The following is a 17,763-nucleotide window of genomic DNA, read 5'->3' as shown; positions in this document are numbered from 1 at the left end:
AAATAAGATAGAAAGGAAATTGGAAAATAACCTGCCTCAAGGGGTCAAGAATGATTCTCATCATATCCACTGAGTGGCTCTGAATACAGAAAGAGGGTTTTAAGAAAGTTTTTAGGAAGCCATAGAGTATAGAAGAACATGCTTGGTTTTGAACACATCTATCTTGGGGTGGCCTGTGGGATGCCAAGTGGAGAAAACCAGTAGGCATTTGAAAACATATGTACACACAGTTGCATCCCTCCTCTACTTAGGCCACACTCCTTGAGGGTGGAGACTCTTGTTTATCCATCATTTCATGTCCAACATGCTTTGCAAGTCTCCGGAGTGGATAAAGATGCCAGGAGGGGCCAGCCCCATGGCCGAAGGGTTAAGTTCCCCGACTCGGCTTCAGTGGACCAGGGTTTCACTGGTTCGGATCCTGGGCGCAGACACAGCCCGGCTCATCAGGCCACGCTGAGGAGGCGTCCCACGTGCCACAACTAGAAGGACCCACAACTAAAATATACAACTATGTACTGGGGGGATTTGGGGAGAAAAAGCAGAAAAAAAAAAGACTGGCAACAGTTGTTAGCTCAGGTGTCAATCTTAAAAAAAAAAACGATGGCAGGAAAATTAAGGTGAAAAGAACTAAGTGCTAATTTTGTTAAAGAACGAATGGGGGAACTGTAGAACCCACTCACTGCTAGGATGGGAAAGAGCTTTCTCAACTTTCGACAGCAAGGCAGCCTTGTATACAATTCATCCAGAACTTACTAATACAGGCACACGCCTATACTAAATATAAAGCCGAGGAATGCAGCTTCTACAGTGAGGTGTTCCATTTCAGGGTCTGTTGGGAGGGGGGTGCTGAGGGAGGAGGGGAGATCTTGGAGATTTAGCTTTACAGAGGGGCCTGTTAAGGTCACAGGACCAGGCAATGTCACAACCAAGACTGGACCACAGATCTCCGTCTTGCAGGCTGGGGGGGGGCCACAGCACCTGCCTTTAAGAAGCCGACCGAGGAGGGGCTGGCTCCGTGGCCGAGTGGTTAAGGCCGCGCGCTCTGGGGCAGGCGGCCCAGTGTTTCGTTGGTTCGAATCCTGGGCGCGGACATGGCACTGCTCATCAAACCACGCTGAGGCAGCGTCCAACATGCCACAACTAGAACGACCCACAACGAAGAATATACAACTATGTACTGGGGGTGCTTTGGGAGAAAAAGGAAAAAATAAAATCTTAAAAAAAAAAAAAAAAAAAGCAGCAGCAGCCGACCTCGGAAGGTGGAGGGAACCCGGCGCTCTCCGCATCTCCTAGGGCTGTGAGAGACATGGCCCAGGATCTAGATGATTTAATCCAGTTCATGGCCCAGGATCTAGATGATTTAATCCAGTTTTACGAAAGGGGTTTTACAGGGAGCAATTAAGTCACAGTTAAGGAATTAATCACTAATGAGTCATTAACTCTGCCCACTATTGTACAGCTGACAAGCGGAGGCCAGATTCTTAGAGCCAGTTCCCAATTAAGGGGACGACGTTCGTTGGCCGCAAAGCGCACCACCGGCCTCTTGAAGGGTCGGGCGCGCCTGCCTGGCGCTGCCAGGCTTCCCCTTTCCCAGGCGGGTTAGGACGCAGGCGGAGACCCGAGCTCCGGTGCGGAGCTCGCGCTTCCTGAGCAGAGGCGGAGTGCCAAATTTTCATGAATATTATCTTCCCTGAAAGTCTTTTCTGCCGGCCTCCTGGAGCTGGGACTAGGGCTGAGGTGGGGACTGGGGCCGGGGTGTGGGACGAGGACATTACGTCAAATGCTAAAGTTTCGAGCACGGCTGGGCCCGCGCCCTTGGTGTCCCTACCGTACACTGCACGCCCGAGGGGTGTGGCTCCGGGGAAGCTGAGTCAGGGGCTGTCCGCGCTTCCCGCACGTCGGCTCCCGGAGGTCTCCGCAAAGACCTTCAGCTGACCAGTAAATTGGCAGAGAGAAGGAAGGATCGGCCGGGGGTAGGGGACGGGCAGGGATTGCCTCGCCTGGCTTCACATTTCCCATCTTTCCCAAACATTAACTATATGTTTAAAATAAGTAAATACAGCAGGCCCGCCCCGGTTCAGTTGCTGACCTCTGGCCAACGCCTGCCCCTCCCAAGGGCTCTCTCCCAGTCCTCCCACCCAGTCTCACCCACACCAGCCCCGATGAACCTCTCGGGGCAGCGGGGATGGGAGCCCTGACCCGCAGGACACCGAGCAAGGAGGACCCCGCGGGGCTGCGGCCGCCTCTGGACCCCGTGGCTGCGGAAACGGGCGACCGGGAGAGGCGGAGCCCTCAGTCCTCCGCGTCTCCACCGGCGAGAAAAATCGCCACCAGAAGCCGGGAGCTGTGGCACGCAGTGTGGACACGCCACCCTCGTGCTCGGGAAGAGACTCCTCCATAAAGGGAAAAACGAGAATATAGAAACGCCCCCACCGCGGCAGGGGTGGCTGATGGCGGCCGGGGTAGCGGGGGTGGCCCGCTCCGCGCGGGATGGGGATCTCCGGGTCAGCAGAGGGTCCGGGTACCGCACCCGACGGTCAGCGGCCCCAAACCGCGGGCCGCGCCTGACTCCGCCCTTCCCTCGGAGCGGTCCAATCCGACACGTCCTGCCCCGCCAGCCCCGCCCCGCGGTCAAGCGCGCGGCACAGGGCCCCTCCCAACCCGGTTCCCCAGAGCCGCAGACAAGAGCTTCCACCGACGCACCTGCTTCCCTGGGCACCAGCCAGATCAGACGTCATCTTCTGCAGCCCCACATGGAAGACTCAAGAACCATTTCCCAAGTGATGCAGGCTTACTGAGGGAGTCCTTTCCCTTGGAGTCCCTGAAAGGCTTGTGCCCGCCTCAAATCAGAGCCAAGACACTCTAGGTTCAGAAGCCTGTGTCCCACCATAGCTGGCGCCTCTCAAAGTTCTTTCTGTAGACGTGAGCTTGAGCAGAGGCCCCAAATGTTTCAGGGTCGTTTGGGGCTTTAATGCTCTGTATCACAGGACAGTCTCACCTCCTGCCTCAGTTAAGGACGGGTTCCCGCCTCGCCTGCACCCCTCCTCCTGCTGCTGGCAGTACGAATCGCTGGCCCTTAGAGCGGCCCTAGGAGTGCGGGGAGAGGGCGCTGGGGCCTATGCCATGTCCAGCCCTCCCCAGGAAAGCATCCAAGGCTAGCACCCACGCTTCAGGATCTCAATTCCCAACGTGCCCTAATGAGCTGTTTTGGGGAACTGAAATAAAGAGCATTTATTTAACAAATGTTTCCTGAACATGCAGTGTGATGGTGAACTGACCGAAGCTTCTGGTTATTCCAGCTTCCACATTTACAAGCAGTGTTAACTGGGGCAACTTCTCTGTGCCTCAGTTTCCTCATTTATAAAATGCAGCTAATTGTATCTTCCTGGTAGGGTCCTTGTGAGGCTTAAATGAGTCAATAGATGTTAGCCACTCAGAAGAGGGCTGGTACATAGTAAGCTTTCAAGGATCATTAGCTATTAGTATTTGGATCATTTTCCAAGGACTTGTACCTGAAATCCAGTACTCACTCATTTGGTGCCTAAAGAGATGGTTTAGAATATTCATTCTCAGACTAAACTAAACAGTAAAAGAGGAGAGGGTAGTGGTGGAAAGCTGCAGATGGTAAAAAGAATAGAAAGAAAGATGGCCAAGGGAAGGAGACGAAATGAATAATTGTGGAAATGATCTAAGGGAAGTGAGGAAGATGCTAATGGTGGAATGTGCAAGGTCAGAGGTGCCCAGGATGTGGTAAGGAGGAGGAGGGCAGAGCAAATGTACTCACCAGGGCCAGTGAAGCTGGGATTTCTCTGGATAAATCATGCCTAGTAAAACAAGGGTGTTGAAGGATGAAAGAGAAGATAGGCCAAAATGAAAGGAATTGACTTATACATCCATCCGGAGTTTACCTATTTTTTCTTGCCAAGAGCTCGTATCACTCGAGCCATTCCGTCCATTTCCCCACAGAACATCCTTGTGAGGGAAAGCGCCCGTGTAACTCCCTACCTCTCGAGGGAAATAACAGATTCAATAAATTCTTACTGACCAGCTTACTATGTGCAAGGCACCAGGTAAGGGTCCAGGAGTATACAGCCCTGGTTGCACCATAGCCTCTTAGGAACCCTATGACAAGGCCTGAATCCTGAGATGACGCTCCCTCCACCTTTGGGATAGTCATCCTTTTCCCAAGCAGGTCTCAGGAACCCTAGGGCAGCACAGGGCTACCGGGCAGTCAGAGAAGCAGGATCCCGAAGTGTATTTTCTCTTTCCAACATCCCATGGAGGGAGGGTTCATTTAGACAAGGAAAGGGGACTGGGGTGGTTCACTAATGTGCTAACGACCGACAGACAGTAGCCGGTTGATGCTAAGGCTCTGGGCGCGTCTTCCCGGGTGCGCTCATAGCTAGGAGGCCCTAGGACCTGCGCGATGGGAATCCAGGCTATTAGGGCGGCGGCTCAGCTTGCAGGGTCAACCGCAGATATCGCGGTAGCTCAGGCTGAGAATCCCAGGCTCTCCTTCACCAGGGACTCCGCGAGGACTGCGGGAGTTTCTGAAGCCGGCGGACACCTCTGGATACCTTCCCCGCCCCGGAGCCTGTGACAGAGAACTGCAGATTGTGTCCACGACGCGTCCGAGAGGACGTGCCCTCCGGGTCGCTGCGCAGAGCGCTCCAGGACGCTCTCTCCGCGCGCGGCCGCTAACCCGACGCGCGTTAAATCGATCCGCTAGGATAGGGGGTGCGGAGCGAGTTGGACAGACCAGAGAGAGACACTGGGCTCCGAAAAGGCAAAGTCGATCTGCCCCAGTCTTACCCTGGGTAGCAAGGGATGACACCCAGACAGCAACCTGGACAATGATCTGAGAGGGGCACTGGGCCTCTGCGGGGTGGAAAGAGAGAGGCAGGGCTGCCAGGGGCTTCGGGACGTTCAGCTCTCACCTTGTGGAAGGTGGTGTAGACGCTTCCTACTGGGGTCAGTCTTTCAAAGTTGCAGCCGCCGCTTGGCTATTGTATCGAGGGACTGAGACCTCGCCCGCAGCTGAGCCTTAAGCTCCAAACACCACGAACCCCACACACTTGCGCGCGCCCGCACGCGCCCAGGGAGGGGCGCCTCTTGTATAGGGCGCCGCAGGCCGGTGATGGGGATGGTTCTCTGCTGCAGCAAAGCGCTTCCAGGAGGGTTCGCACGAGGTAGCCCCAGCTCCTGCGCAGTCCTCTGCCGTCCCTGACCCACCCGGTCCACCACCGCAGGCCCTCCAATACCCCCATTCACACGCACATCGTCCTCCCCGCCCCACCCCCACCCCCACGCCGTCCTGAGCGCGCTTAACCAGAATCAAACCCAAACAAGTAAGTCTTTAATTCTCCTCCCAAGTACTTTGAAACTACTTATACAAACAGTTCCTCAAACTCTATTCCTCCGCCTCCCATTCCTCCCAGTTTTCTTTATCTGGGGTCGCCACGCAGCCCGGGAGCGGCCGAGGTCAGGCGCTTTAGGTCCCTTGAACCTGGAGGCTCCGGCGCCCGCGGGGGTGGGAGCAGCGTGGCCGGCGGGGTCGGGCGGCCTCTCCCCACTCCAGCAGCAGGGCTGGGGTTCTGTGGGCTGTGTGGGTGGTCAGAGGGCCTCGGCAGGCCTGAGGGTCAGCCCTGCCCGGTGAGTCAGGAGCAGATGTGCACGACGACCCAAGCAGGCGGCACAGGGAAAGAGCGACCGAGTAGGGGGACCCAGGGCGGAGGGGTGCGCGTGTGCGCCTCCCAGGACGGTCGTCTCGCCCGATTTGGTCCCTGGTGCCCCTAGAGGGCCTGCCACGGCTTCCCGATGGCCTGGATGTGCTCCTTGGCCTTTAGGCGCAGCGCGGCGATGCTGCTGTTGCGCGGGTCCGCCTCGTCCAGCGGGAACTTGTCCCCGAAGCCGGGTCCGCACGGGTAGGCGGGCGGCGGCGGCCCGAGGGGCTGCAGGCCGGGGCCCAGCGGCGGAGAGTTCAGGAAGGGCGGCGGCGGCGGCGGCGGCGTGTAGCTGGCGGGCAGGCTCTGCGCCGGCGGCCCGAAGCCCGGCAGGCTCTGCAGCGCCGTGGCGCCCCCTCCCGGCAGCGGCGGCCCGAGCCACGACTCCAGCGGCAGCGCGCCCCCCGCCGGCCCGCCGCCGCCGCCCGGGCCCGCCCCGAGGGGCGCCAGGGCTGCCGAGGGCGGGGAGCGGCTGAACGAGAGGAGGGGCGAGTCCTGCAGCTTCATGGACGACACTTCCAGCTTCTCCTGCCGCCGCCACTTGGCCCGTCGGTTCTGGAACCACACCTGCGGAAGGCAGCACAGCGTCGTCGGGCTGCGGCGGGGGCCGGGGCCGCACCCCCGCCCGGCCCCCGCGAAGCTCGGCGTCTGGATCCCCCCATCCCCGGGCAGAGCTGGGCACCCACTATTTCGCACCTGTTCCTTCCACCCGCCCCCCCCACTCCACCCGCATTATCCTTTCTTTTCCGTCCTATTTTCTCCTTTTGCTCTTTTCCCTTCTTCTCTCTTGCTTCTTCTGAGTCTCTTTGTCCCATCCTTCTCCTCCGTGGCGTCCCATCCTTTTTTCCCTGTTTATCTCACCCAGAGCTGTGGTTGTACTTGTTTCCAACTCCTGGCACGCAGCAGTTGCTCAGAAAAAACTGAAGTTAACCCTGGAATCGGACTGCAGGACTTGGAAACCAGAGCTCAACAAATTTCTGTGACCTGCTGGCTGACAGCCCTTCCTGACGCCTCGGTTCAGACTCTCCTGCCTCCCTGTGGAACAGCTCTCAGCGGCTGCGTTTTTGTCTCAGACTTTCTGTATTTTACCTACCTTTGTCTCTTTTATAAACATTCATATAAACAAATACTCTAAGTATTGTAACTGGTAACATTGGGTGTTAAAATACAGCTATTTCAACGAATTACTCATATGCTAACTAGTGGAAGAAAGTGGGCTTATTTGATCCCCAGCATATTTGAATTGCTGCTGTAATAAGATTTTCATTTTTATTTAATTGATATCCGCTTAGTATTTCTGATATTTCTTACAAATGGCTTTCAATGATTACAACAGTTCAAGCTTGTTTTTTTTTTAAATCTACTTTTACTTTATGGAGTTAGTTTTGACATTACCCTAAGATGAGTTCAATGAGTTTGAGTTTTTCTTTTTTCTTTACATATAGAAAGGCCATGCCAAGAGTGAAGTCTGGTCTCTTATCTTCCATTCCTGACCTCATAGAAGCCCAAGAAAGGGGGTAATTAAGGCTTCATCACCAGGTGACCACCCTCGGAAACGGAACAGAGAGAGCTGGTCTAGTTTAGAGGAGAAAACTTTGGCCAAACTGGTGGCTTCAGTGTCATATTTATCAAGGGAAGTGGGGGAATCGTTGTGACTTCAGAAGGGAGAAAGCAGTTCTGAGTCAATAAGGTGGGGGGACCTCCTAGGAGAGCTGAGAAAACTGCCCTCCAGCACCTGGTCAGAGCAGGGCAAGGGTGTGTAAGCAGGAGATTTGGGGGAAGAAGAAAAAGAACAAAAACGTAAGTACTCCTGCTCCCTTCCCACAAAAGATTCTTCTACATATCGGAGGCCCTGATTTCCCAGAAACATTAGCTATTTGCCCATAATAGAGAAAAGAGAAACAGTGGCATGAGTGAGGGCTCCCATTCCTCTGCCTCCTCTGCTTCTCTGCATGTCGCACTCCATCCCCCCCAATATCCACGATAGTCTTCGGATCCAGTATCCAGAGTCAGAGGGCTAACGACTGGATAGTCAGCTCTTATACTGCTCTACTGCTGCCCTGACACAGTTGGAGACTCAGCCTGCCCCCCCACCCCCATCTGATTACATCATGGCCATGTGTTAAGAACCTGCCATATGCTGAGAACTGCCCTGGCTTTGTGGTCGCGGAGAAGTCACAGACACTGTTCTCAAGAAACTCACAACTTCGAGCAGAAGCCAAAAGCCCTGAACAAGTAAAGAGGGAGGAAGGAAGGTGGGACAGAGGTGGCTTCAGGTATGAAGGCAGCCCCTGAGTTGGCTGTGCCTGTATTCTAGAAGGCACTGGAAGGCCCTGGAAGGATTTGCCTCTCCTCTTTCTTCAGCTTTCACTGTATTCTTTCCCTCTCCCTACCCCATCCTCCCTCCAGGAAAAGCAGGTGCTAAAATGCCCACTCCTTCAATGAAATCATTGCAATCAAATTAGGAGATATTGAACTGTCCTCGCCAGTTAATCCTGAGTCACATTAGGAAACTATTTTTACAAACCATGACATTTACTCCACAGTTTCAACCCCTCAACTAAGCAGAAGAGCTAAAAGGCAAGAGCTTGTCCCCTTTTACTTTTAAGACAAGGCCAAAAGCCCCCAATATCTGAAGACCCTCACTTCCTGGAAATCTCATTCATTAGACACACAAAAATCCCATCTCGTTCCCCTGCCTTTCAGGAGCAGTCAAATCTGTCCCCAGTGTCTCCCTTTCAGGCCTCTGTAAACTCTCCCAATTTGGAAATCCTCCCAGATTTTTCACAGATGACTAGCAAATATTTAAGGCTTTCAAATATTTTAATGATCAGGGATTAAAGATAATTCAGCTCTAATTAAAGCAAAAACCCCTTTACAATAAAAAGAAAAGGCCTCTGCCCCAGCAGGAACTTTGCTTGGATGTGCACCAGAGAAGCAAAAGTCAGTTTCTGAAAGGAACCCACCAAAAGTTTCAACTGCAGGCGCCAGGCCCTCGCAAGACCACAGGGTTTTCGTTTTTAACACGGGGCTGCCAGCTAGTGACTAGAGTGGCATTTGAGGCCCCAATAGGTTACCCTTGAGCCGCTGCCTACATTTCCTCTCTCCACAGTGATCCTCCCAACCCTCCATCCTCGCTGTACCTAATGAGCTGTCCTCTCCTCTTGCCAGCCGTTCCCAATTCCTCTTCTTAGCTTAGAACAGGGAGACCACCAAGGGGAGATGGCACTACAAACTGGAACAGACTGTCCGAGGGGCGGTGCCTCGGCCACATGGAAGATCTCTGGGGTTCTAGGCTAGCCAAGTCGAGGAAGGGCAATGGGAAAAGTGCCCTAATAAATGCGTGGGTGCCCGGGGGTTCAAGGGAGCTTTCGCTGCAGCTTGGGCTCGGGCCCTCCCGGGACTGATCTGGGCGCTTTACCTGGACTCGGACCTCGGGTAGGTTGACCTTGCCGGCCAGCTCCTCACGACTGTACACGTCGGGGTAGTGGGACTTCTCGAAAGCGCGCTCCAGCTCGTGCAGCTGGTACGTGGTGAAGGTCGTGCGGTTCCGCCGGTGCTTTTTCTTGGGCTGCTCCTCCTCCGACAGCTTCGCGTCGCCTGCGGCGGGCCCGACGGGCAGCCCGGGGCTCGGCCGGGCCTCCCCGGGCTCCTTGGGGCAGTAGGGGCGAGGGGCTGGGACTACAGGCCCCGGAAGGTCAGAGACACTCCGCGGAGTATCCCTTGGCCCACCCCGCCTACCCGTGGGCGCTGGCAGCGGATGCGGGCGCTGAGATGCCCGCGGAGGTAGGGGTGAGGGCTGCGAGGGGCCCTTCAGCTTTTTCTCCATGCACGTTGGGATCTCCTGTTATACACCCAGCCCTCAAGCCCGCGCCCTGATGCCTTAATACAAGTTACGGCAGGGGCCTCTCCTCTTGCAGAGCTTCTAACTCTGGGCACCCAAAGGGCCACGCAGCGGCCGGGGGTGCGTACTCACCTTCGTACTCCGGAGCGGCCGCCGAGGCGGGCGGCGGGGCGGGCTCGGCGCCTCCCGCGGGAACCTTGGGGCAGGCAGCACGCGCGCCCTGCCTTCTATCCCGCTCCTTCGCCCCCCGGGCGCCTCGCTCCGCCGGGAAGGAGCCGAGGATGCCGTCGTCCTTGGTAAATCCCAGGATGGCTTCGATGCTGTGCAGCCGCGAGGTGCTCCCGCCCGGGCTGCGGAGCAGGTGGCCGGCGAGCGAGAAGCTGCCGTCGGCCATTGCGGGGGCGCAGCCGGGCAGGTGCATGGGGAGCGCCGGGCGGCGGGAGGGCGCGGCCCGCGCTCTCTGCAGCGCCGCCTGCTTTGGAGACAGACAGAAGAGGCTCGAAGCCGGCTCTTCCTGGGTACGGCGGTCCAACCCGAAGAGTCCCGACCCAAGGTCAGGCTCGGCGCGCGACGCCGGCCCGGTTACGCGCGCTAGAGGTGGGCGAGCGCTGCGCCCGTGGGTGCCTCGGTGCCTGCAGCATCGGAAGTTCGGACTCGGAGCAGCTGGGGCTCCGGGCGCTAAAGGCTGCGACCCGCTCGCCGCGGCTCCTCCCCTCTCGCCGGGGACCCAGCCTCTTCCCTCGGCCCCTCCCTCCGCAGCGGGGCGGGTCTTTTCCTCGCCCAGCCTCAGGGTCCTCACCCTGCCGCCCTGGGCGGGGCCAGCACCCCGAACCTTCCCCCTCCCCGGTCTCGAAGCGCTCCAAACACGCCCGCGGGACAGGAAGTGGCATGTTTGACAGACCTGGGGACGCGAGTGCGGGGTCCGATCCCCTCAGTCCTGCCTCAAGGGGCCCACGCCCTGGGTCTCACCTCCCCGCCAGGGCTTGCCTCCCTCCTTGAGCTCAGCTCCCTCTCCCGTTCCCCCCACCCCACACTCGCCTCTGCCCTGGGACTCGCTTCCTCTGCGCGCCCCGGGCGACCCTTGGAAAGACCGAGCGGAAAGCTTCCAGGCTCGACGGCGTCGGAAGTCAGTCCGCGCTGCTCCCCAGTTTGAATTTTCCTCTTTCTCCCTCTTTTCACAGCCGCGGGCCTCCTCTTTCGGCTTCCTAGTCCGAATCCCTGAACTTTGGGTTTATTTTGTTTGTCTATATCTGTTTCAACTCTTCCTCCCTGGCCGCTCGGACTTGGGCGCGGGCAGGCTCCCTCACTCCAGCGCCCGCCCCAGGAGGCGGAGGGGCCATCTGTGCCCGCAGACCCGGCGACCTCAAGTGCCCGACCGCCCAGCAGGAGGCTGGGAGGCCCAGGTCGGACCTGCTGCCTGGCTCAGGCCCCGTGGGAGACAAGCTAGGGGTTCCTCACGCCCGCAGACTGTGTGTCCTGCGGGAACCCTCCCCACCAAGCCGTTCTCCAGGCCAAGGAGATGACCCAACCTCAGGCTGCCTGGGGAAGGATCTTCCTCCGGAGAGAAGGCCTCGCACATCTCTGGGGGTTACAGGCGTAATCCGCTTGCATTTCTTTCCCCTTTGGGGGCCCCACGAGGCTTCCGTGGCCCGGAGTGACTCCCAGGCCCGGAGGAAAGACGATTTCCGCGGCCGAGCGTTTTTTCACATCCCCGGCGTTGTGAACGCTCCGTGAACGCCGGCGCTTCTCAAAGCTGACGCCAGATCCGAGTTGGGCGCCGGTCTTCGCTGAAATGTGAGCCGGGCACGTGAACCAAAATGCTTTCCTAAAAAGCCTAAGGACCTAGAGATTCTTTTCCTTTTCTCCCCAGTTTCATTGAGATGTAAGTGACATACGGCGCTGTATACGTTTAAGGTGTACAGAGTCATGATTTGACTCACATAATCGTGAAATGATGACCACAATTACTCAGCACCCATCATCTCACAGAGATGCAAAACGGAGACTCTCCAAATCGCCTTTGCAGTAGACGCTCTGCTCTCCACGCACGGGCGTCTTTCCCGCCACCCTTCGTTTATTCCCGCTGGCATCAGACAAGCGTTTACTGCGTCCCCACCGAGGGTCCGGCCTGACGTGGCCACGTCAGCGCCACAAAGAAAAGAAAGCCGGGCTGCTGGCCTTGAGGAGCTTAACAAGACAAAGGAGGAAACAGAGAAACACATCTCTTCGGATCCTCCACCTTTAAGTTGATGTCAGAAGGATATTAAAAAGGCCTTAACTACATTAAGGATCATTAAATGGTTAATTTGGGCACATGGAGAGGAGTCATTCCACAAATTACTCTATTTTTAATAAAACTATCAAAAGGTAAATTAAAATAGCGACTATGTGAGTTTGTAGTAGATGGAAATTGAGCCACTGATTCAAGCAAGAAATTATTTTTTATTTTAAGAAAAAGCTGAATTAATGAACATTAATATTCACTTTATACTATTTGCGTATATAGTTTTCATAATCCTTTCACATTCTTCATATCATCTAGATCCTCACAACCCCGTGAAGTGAGCAGGACAAATATATTTGTTCCCATTTTACAGAAGAGGAAACTGAGGCTGAAAGTGATACAGCTGTTAAGAGGCAGGGTCAGGGCTAGAACTAAGACCGGCTCCCTCCTTGTCCAGCGGCTTCTGGCTGCAGCTCATTTGTGATTATTAGGACAGAGTGTGATATTTTTGAAAAGAATCCAAGCACATCTTAGCCTGCAGTTCATTTTCAATCTTTCCTGGAGAATGAATCCTGCATCTAAGAGGCTGAGGAAGGGGCAGCTTAGCTCCCCAAAGAAATGAAGTCAGAGCCTGTGCACGGTGGCTTTCGGGCACTGGTGTCTGGGGTGACTGAACAAACTCTCAGGAAGTTTCTGCCACAGTCCAGGCGAAGCCTGCACCCCTACCCCCCGGCTTTCTAGGCTGTCAAAGGCCCTGTCCCCACAAATGATCTAGTGGCACCCCACAAGTTCCCACATACCAGTTACGTGGACCAGGTGGCTGAGGGACTGATGCCTCGGTGACAGAGGGCAGCGTGGGGATAATCAATTGGTATTTGTTGTCTCCCCTCTGACAGTGGATGCTTTTTATGTAAACTTCTCCAATATTAAATTGATCTCTATTAGCACCGCTAAGCAAAGATTGGCAGCGTTTTCTTAAGCTCCTGCCCACACGCTAAGGGGCTTACGGCCTTGTTTTCCCAAGTTAATTCCTTCTGGAACTGCCCAGCTCTCCCTAATAGGTCCAGGTGAGGTTAGCTTTTATTTACTGTTTATTTCAGAGTCTCCAGAGAAAAGCAGAAAAGGCTTCAACGGCCACTGGCGAGGGACAACGGAGGAAACAGGGCAAAGCAGGACAAGCGGAGGTTGGGGCTTCCTTTGTGCGCGACATAAAGAGCTAGTCAAGACCATTGTGGGCACGGTGGAGGGTACTCCAAGCAATCAGCCGGGGGTCATTGTTGGGGGCTAATCTACATGTGTATTTCCCAAGAACTCGATTAGGGAAGATGAATGGACTCGGCCATGTCCCTAATTCTTCCAGCATGAAGCTGCATTTTTCCAGCAGTTACGCCAGCGCATAATCAGCCCAGCTCCAGCAAAAGTAAGGAGCCTGGCTTCTGAACTCCGCCTCTGTTTAATTCATTAATTCATTAGGTGGACCCAAAAAACTCCCTCCTCCCAGCCCCCACCTGCAGGCTGAACTTACACACAGCTAACGCCCCTTTACACTTGGCATGACTTGGAGAAACATCTTCAGAAGTAAGGAGAGAGGAGGTGACTGGGGCATGTGGGGGTGTTCAGAGCGTGATGTGGGAAGGACAATATAGAATGATAATTCTATCAGTTGGGAGAGAGATTTTGGGGAGGAGAAAGGGGATAGGGACTGGCTTACATGAAGAACAAGAAATCTAAATGTAACCAGCAATCATGCGCAGTTGTGGCATAAGGTAGCTCTTTTATCTTGGACGTACGCAGGAGGTCCCACTTCTGGAACCATTCTGGGTGGGCTGCTTCACCCACAACACTCCTGAGAGAAATGGGCATCTGTCGAGTGAATTCCCCGTGCCCTGGGTGTGCAAACGTTCACAAGAGAGTCGATGCCATTTGACCACAGCCTCAGTAACTTCACCTTGAAGCGATGTTTTAGGTTTGGGCAAAAAAGGTCCGTTTAAGTGCCTATGGGATATCACTTCGTAAAGTGTATAACACCACCTCGATTGTCTGCACCCAGACAATCCCCTTGGTAGATGCAGTTTCATCCTGCAATGACTTCCCCCGGCCCAGACCACACTGCAGGACGTGTCCTCCCGCCGGCTGATGAACGTGTCAGGGAAGACAACTTAACTTCAGTAGCAGCCAGAGCAAAACACAACTCATACAGTCGTTAAACACACGCACACGCTGCAGTTCAACAAACTCAACTGTCAAGTTAAAAACAATATGTGGTAACAGTTATTATTTATTGAATACTGACTACAGAATATGCCAGTGGGCACTCTTCTGAATACGCTACATGGACTACCTCGTTAGGCTTCACGATAACCCTGTGAGGTAGACACTGTTATTACCTGCACTTTACAGATAAGGAATCTGAGCCACAGAGAGGTTAAGTCACTTGCCCGAGGTTGCCCAGCTGGCTTCAGGTGGAGCCAGGACTTGAACCCAGGTCTTTTTTTCACGAACTCATCGACTAACCACTGTGTCTACTACCTCCCAACACGGTGTTGAGTATATACATATGCACTATTAATTCTCCGGTGGCTATAAGAGAACTAGCAGATTAATTAAAGTAAGAAAATTTGGGAGTCAAAGGATACAGGAATAATATGGTTCAGAATTTGAGTGATGTGGGAGTGAAAAAGGTTTGTTGGTCAGTCTATAATTTATTTAGTCAATTGTAATGATGACAGATATACTAAAAAATATAAATTAAGTATACCATTCAACTTCCTGAGGCTGTTTCATAAAGTTTGGGGAATTCTCTCTCTGTTCTCAGAGTTCCCATTCACTCTCATTGGTTTGTGAACAACGTATTTTTAAGCCTCTACCATGTGTCATTTGTTTTGTCTGCCTTTGATGCTATGAATTTGCCCCTATACTATAGTGTATATTGTATGCCACAGGCACAATATGCAAGTTCCTGACAATGGTTCCAAAAAAAATCAACAGCTAAACTCTCTTTGTAGTACTGACATATTGGGTACAGAGATAAAAGACGCTCTGTTCACCTCTCTCTACTGAATCTTCCTTATCGATAAAACATTTTCCTTGTTGAACCACCACAGAAGACGTATTAGGAAAGAGTTCTTAGAGATACTTATCAGCAACCCCATTTTTACAAGTAGACAACTAATAATATCCTTGGCCACCGCATAAAATTGACACAAATGATCAACATACTTTGATCACTTGAGGAAGATTAGCCCTGAGCTAACTGCTGCCAATCCTCCTCTTTTTGCTAAGGAAGACTGGCCCTGAGCCAACATCCGTGCCCATATTCCTCTACTTTATACGTGGGACGCCTACCACAGCATGGCTTGCCAAGCGGTGCCATGTCCACACCTGGGATCCGAACTAGCGAAACCTGGACTGCCAAGAAGCTGAATGTGCTAACTTAACCGCTGCGCCACCGGGCCAGCCCCAACATACTTTCTTTCTATACATCAGTTTCCTCCTCAGTATGATAATCTGAGTATCTCTGGTATTTTCGGACTAAATTGAAGTAAATGTTGGTATAAGGACACTGCAGTGGATAATAACCCCATCACATAATTGTGGCTAAAATATGTAAGCCAGTGAAGAGACGGGCCTCACGGAGGCATTTCTGGCTGAATTGAGAGCCCTCTCAGATGGGCATATGGTAACAGACAATTCATCTCGGTACAAGAGGAAACCAACGGCAGTTGGGAGCTCTTGTGTTTCCCAGCAGTAATACCCTGTTTGGAAGACCCCCTTTTGTGTAAGAACAGGGACCACAGCTCGCTGCAGACCACCTAGTAATTAGCAAGAGGTCCGTCCTCCTCTGGCATTCCCACTGTTTCCCAGTTATAATATTCTGGAGAACAGCATCACCTAAAACTAGTCTCTGATTTGGTTTTCTGCTATTTCAGAGAATCATATGTTTAAGACTTAGAAGGGAAAACTTGGTGATGATCTTGCCTGCTCTCTCAATTTCTAGCCCACACCTTTCCTTTGTAGATGTGGAAATGTGCGCCCAGAGAAATTAAGTGGTTTGCCCAAGATGAGACGGAACGTCTGTCCAGGTCTCAGACTAGAGGCCAGTCTGTGGACCCCTGACCCTCATTACGCTGCTGTGGCTTTACCACTGCCATGCTGAGCTCCCACCATCCACGCAACGATGTCCCATGTGGTTCAAGTAAGTCTGAGCATGAATCCTGGAGGAATCTGTTTATTGTACAAACATGATGAAGTTACTCTTCACACTACTCCCCAATCAGTTACCGATCCAGTTACAAAACTCTTGACCTTGCTTTTGAAGCCCATCCCAACACAAAGAGAGAAAAATCCCTTGGCAACAGACATGCAGGGCATTTTTGGCAAATGAATGATATTTCTCCCCATCGGTGTGCTGGAATCAGCTCTTACTGGTCTGTGAGAGCCAATGGTGAGCATCTCCTCCCAGCTCTGAGTCCAGTGATGACACACTGATAGTTTGAAATCAGCCATAGTGGAAGTATTTTCACCCAGAAATTGGCAAAAAAAAAACCAAAATCAGGCGTTCTTCCTCTCTTCCCCGATGAATTGTTTTTAAATATTCACTAGCATCTCAGTGCTCCTATTCATTAAAGAGTGAAGAAATCCGAAAGTGTTTATTATTATTATTAAAACTCAAGTATGATCTCCTGGGTAAGAGATGTCCACCTTTTTTGCCAAAAACTGGAACATAGTCTCAGAACATGTAAATAAAAGAGAGAAACTTGGATTTCCACCAAAGAAATGGGCTTTTTTTTTAAGTTGTTAGGAGCAAAGCTATATTAAGATAATTCCTCTTTACTTGTTTTCTAATTAAACTAATTGAATTCAGAGCGTCTGGGGGAGCACAGGAGACATTTATCTCGAGGGGATGATGGCCTTGAAGCTCATCAATCCTCTTAGAGAGCTAAGAAGGCAAATCCCGGGATGCCCATTTGCAGCGGCCTTGACCCAACCCCCAGCCAGAGTTTGGCCCCTCCAGGATCCTTCTCCCCTCTTCTGGTCAAGGGACAGTTACCAGGGAGCCGATACTCGCTTCATTCCCACAGCCCTCTATGACGTCAGGATTGTTAAAATGCTTTCTTCCCCATACCACCCATATTCAGTGAGCCTGTTTGGCTCTATTTCTGGAATATTTCTCATATCTGGACATAATTCTCCATTTCTACTACATTGCAGGCCCCCGTCTTGTCTTGCTTGGACAGGCTTCTGAATTAGCCTTCTCACTGGTCTCTTTTCTGCCACTCTTAGCTTCCTACTCTCCACTTTCCTCTCAGCAGCCCGATAATCTTTCAAAAGTGTAAATCAGATCATGCCACTCCCTGCATAAAACTCTCTCAAGGCTTTCCATTAAACTTAGAATAAAATTCAAACTCCTTGCACCACTCTATAAGACTTACCCATTCCTCACTTCTCAAACGGCCTCATCGAACACTTTTGGCTACTCTCCTATCTGCTCCAACTTGCTCACTGAGCTATAGCCACATTGTCCTTTTTTCTCTTCTTGAAATCCTCTAAGCCCCTTCCTGCCTCAGGACCTTTGCACTGAGTATTCTCACTGCCTGAAATACCCCCACTTAATGTTTACATACTCCTTCTTGTCATTTTATTTTTCTCATAGCACCTGCCACTCTCCAAAACCATCTCATTTATTATTTGTTTACTTGTTTGTTATCTGTCTCCCTTCATTAGAATCTAAGCTTCATGAGAATAGGGATCTTGTCTCTTGGACCCCTAGCATCCAGAACATATGTTGCACATGGTGGTTGATTTAATGAATAACTGCAAGGAACTCTATTTTACAGATGAGGAAACAGGTTAAATAACTTGTCTAATTTCACACTGCTATTAATTAGCACGAGTATACATTTTTTTCACATTCTTATAATCATGCATCTGGAGCTTTTCTAAAATATTAATTATTTCCCAGGTGTTTGGAA

The 17,763-nt window shown here is 52.6% G+C and overlaps 1 protein-coding gene across 1 annotated transcript; it reads right to left on the bottom strand.

Annotated features, from left to right (window-relative positions):
• Positions 1–5,345: 5,345 nt before the first annotated feature.
• RAX (retina and anterior neural fold homeobox) lies at positions 5,346–10,274 on the bottom strand. Its single transcript, XM_070514509.1, has 3 exons — positions 9,700–10,274; positions 9,145–9,404; positions 5,346–6,290 (listed from the first exon to the last, which is right to left on the bottom strand). Exons 1-3 carry the CDS (start codon positions 9,986–9,988, stop codon positions 5,793–5,795), a joined length of 1,047 nt encoding a protein of 348 aa, XP_070370610.1. The 5' UTR covers positions 9,989–10,274; the 3' UTR covers positions 5,346–5,792.
• Between the last annotated feature and the right edge of the window lie 7,489 nt (positions 10,275–17,763).

Source organism: Equus asinus, chromosome 7, assembly GCF_041296235.1.
Source record: "Equus asinus isolate D_3611 breed Donkey chromosome 7, EquAss-T2T_v2, whole genome shotgun sequence".
Lineage (NCBI taxonomy): Eukaryota > Metazoa > Chordata > Mammalia > Perissodactyla > Equidae > Equus > Equus asinus.
Note: the sequence above shows the minus strand (reverse complement) of the source record. Positions and strands in the feature narration are given on the sequence as shown.

Bases quoted from the DNA above. Each gene is read 5' to 3' on its own strand.
- RAX (XM_070514509.1), bottom strand. From the start codon at position 9,988: ATGCACCTGCCCGGCTGCGCCCCCGCAATGGCCGACGGCAGCTTCTCG. The intron at 9,405-9,699 runs GTGAGTACGCAC...CGGGGCCTGTAG, and splicing joins GGCCGCTCCGGAGTACGAAG to TCCCAGCCCCTCGCCCCTAC. The intron at 6,291-9,144 runs GTAAAGCGCCCA...TGCCTTCCGCAG, and splicing joins TACCCGAGGTCCGAGTCCAG to GTGTGGTTCCAGAACCGACG.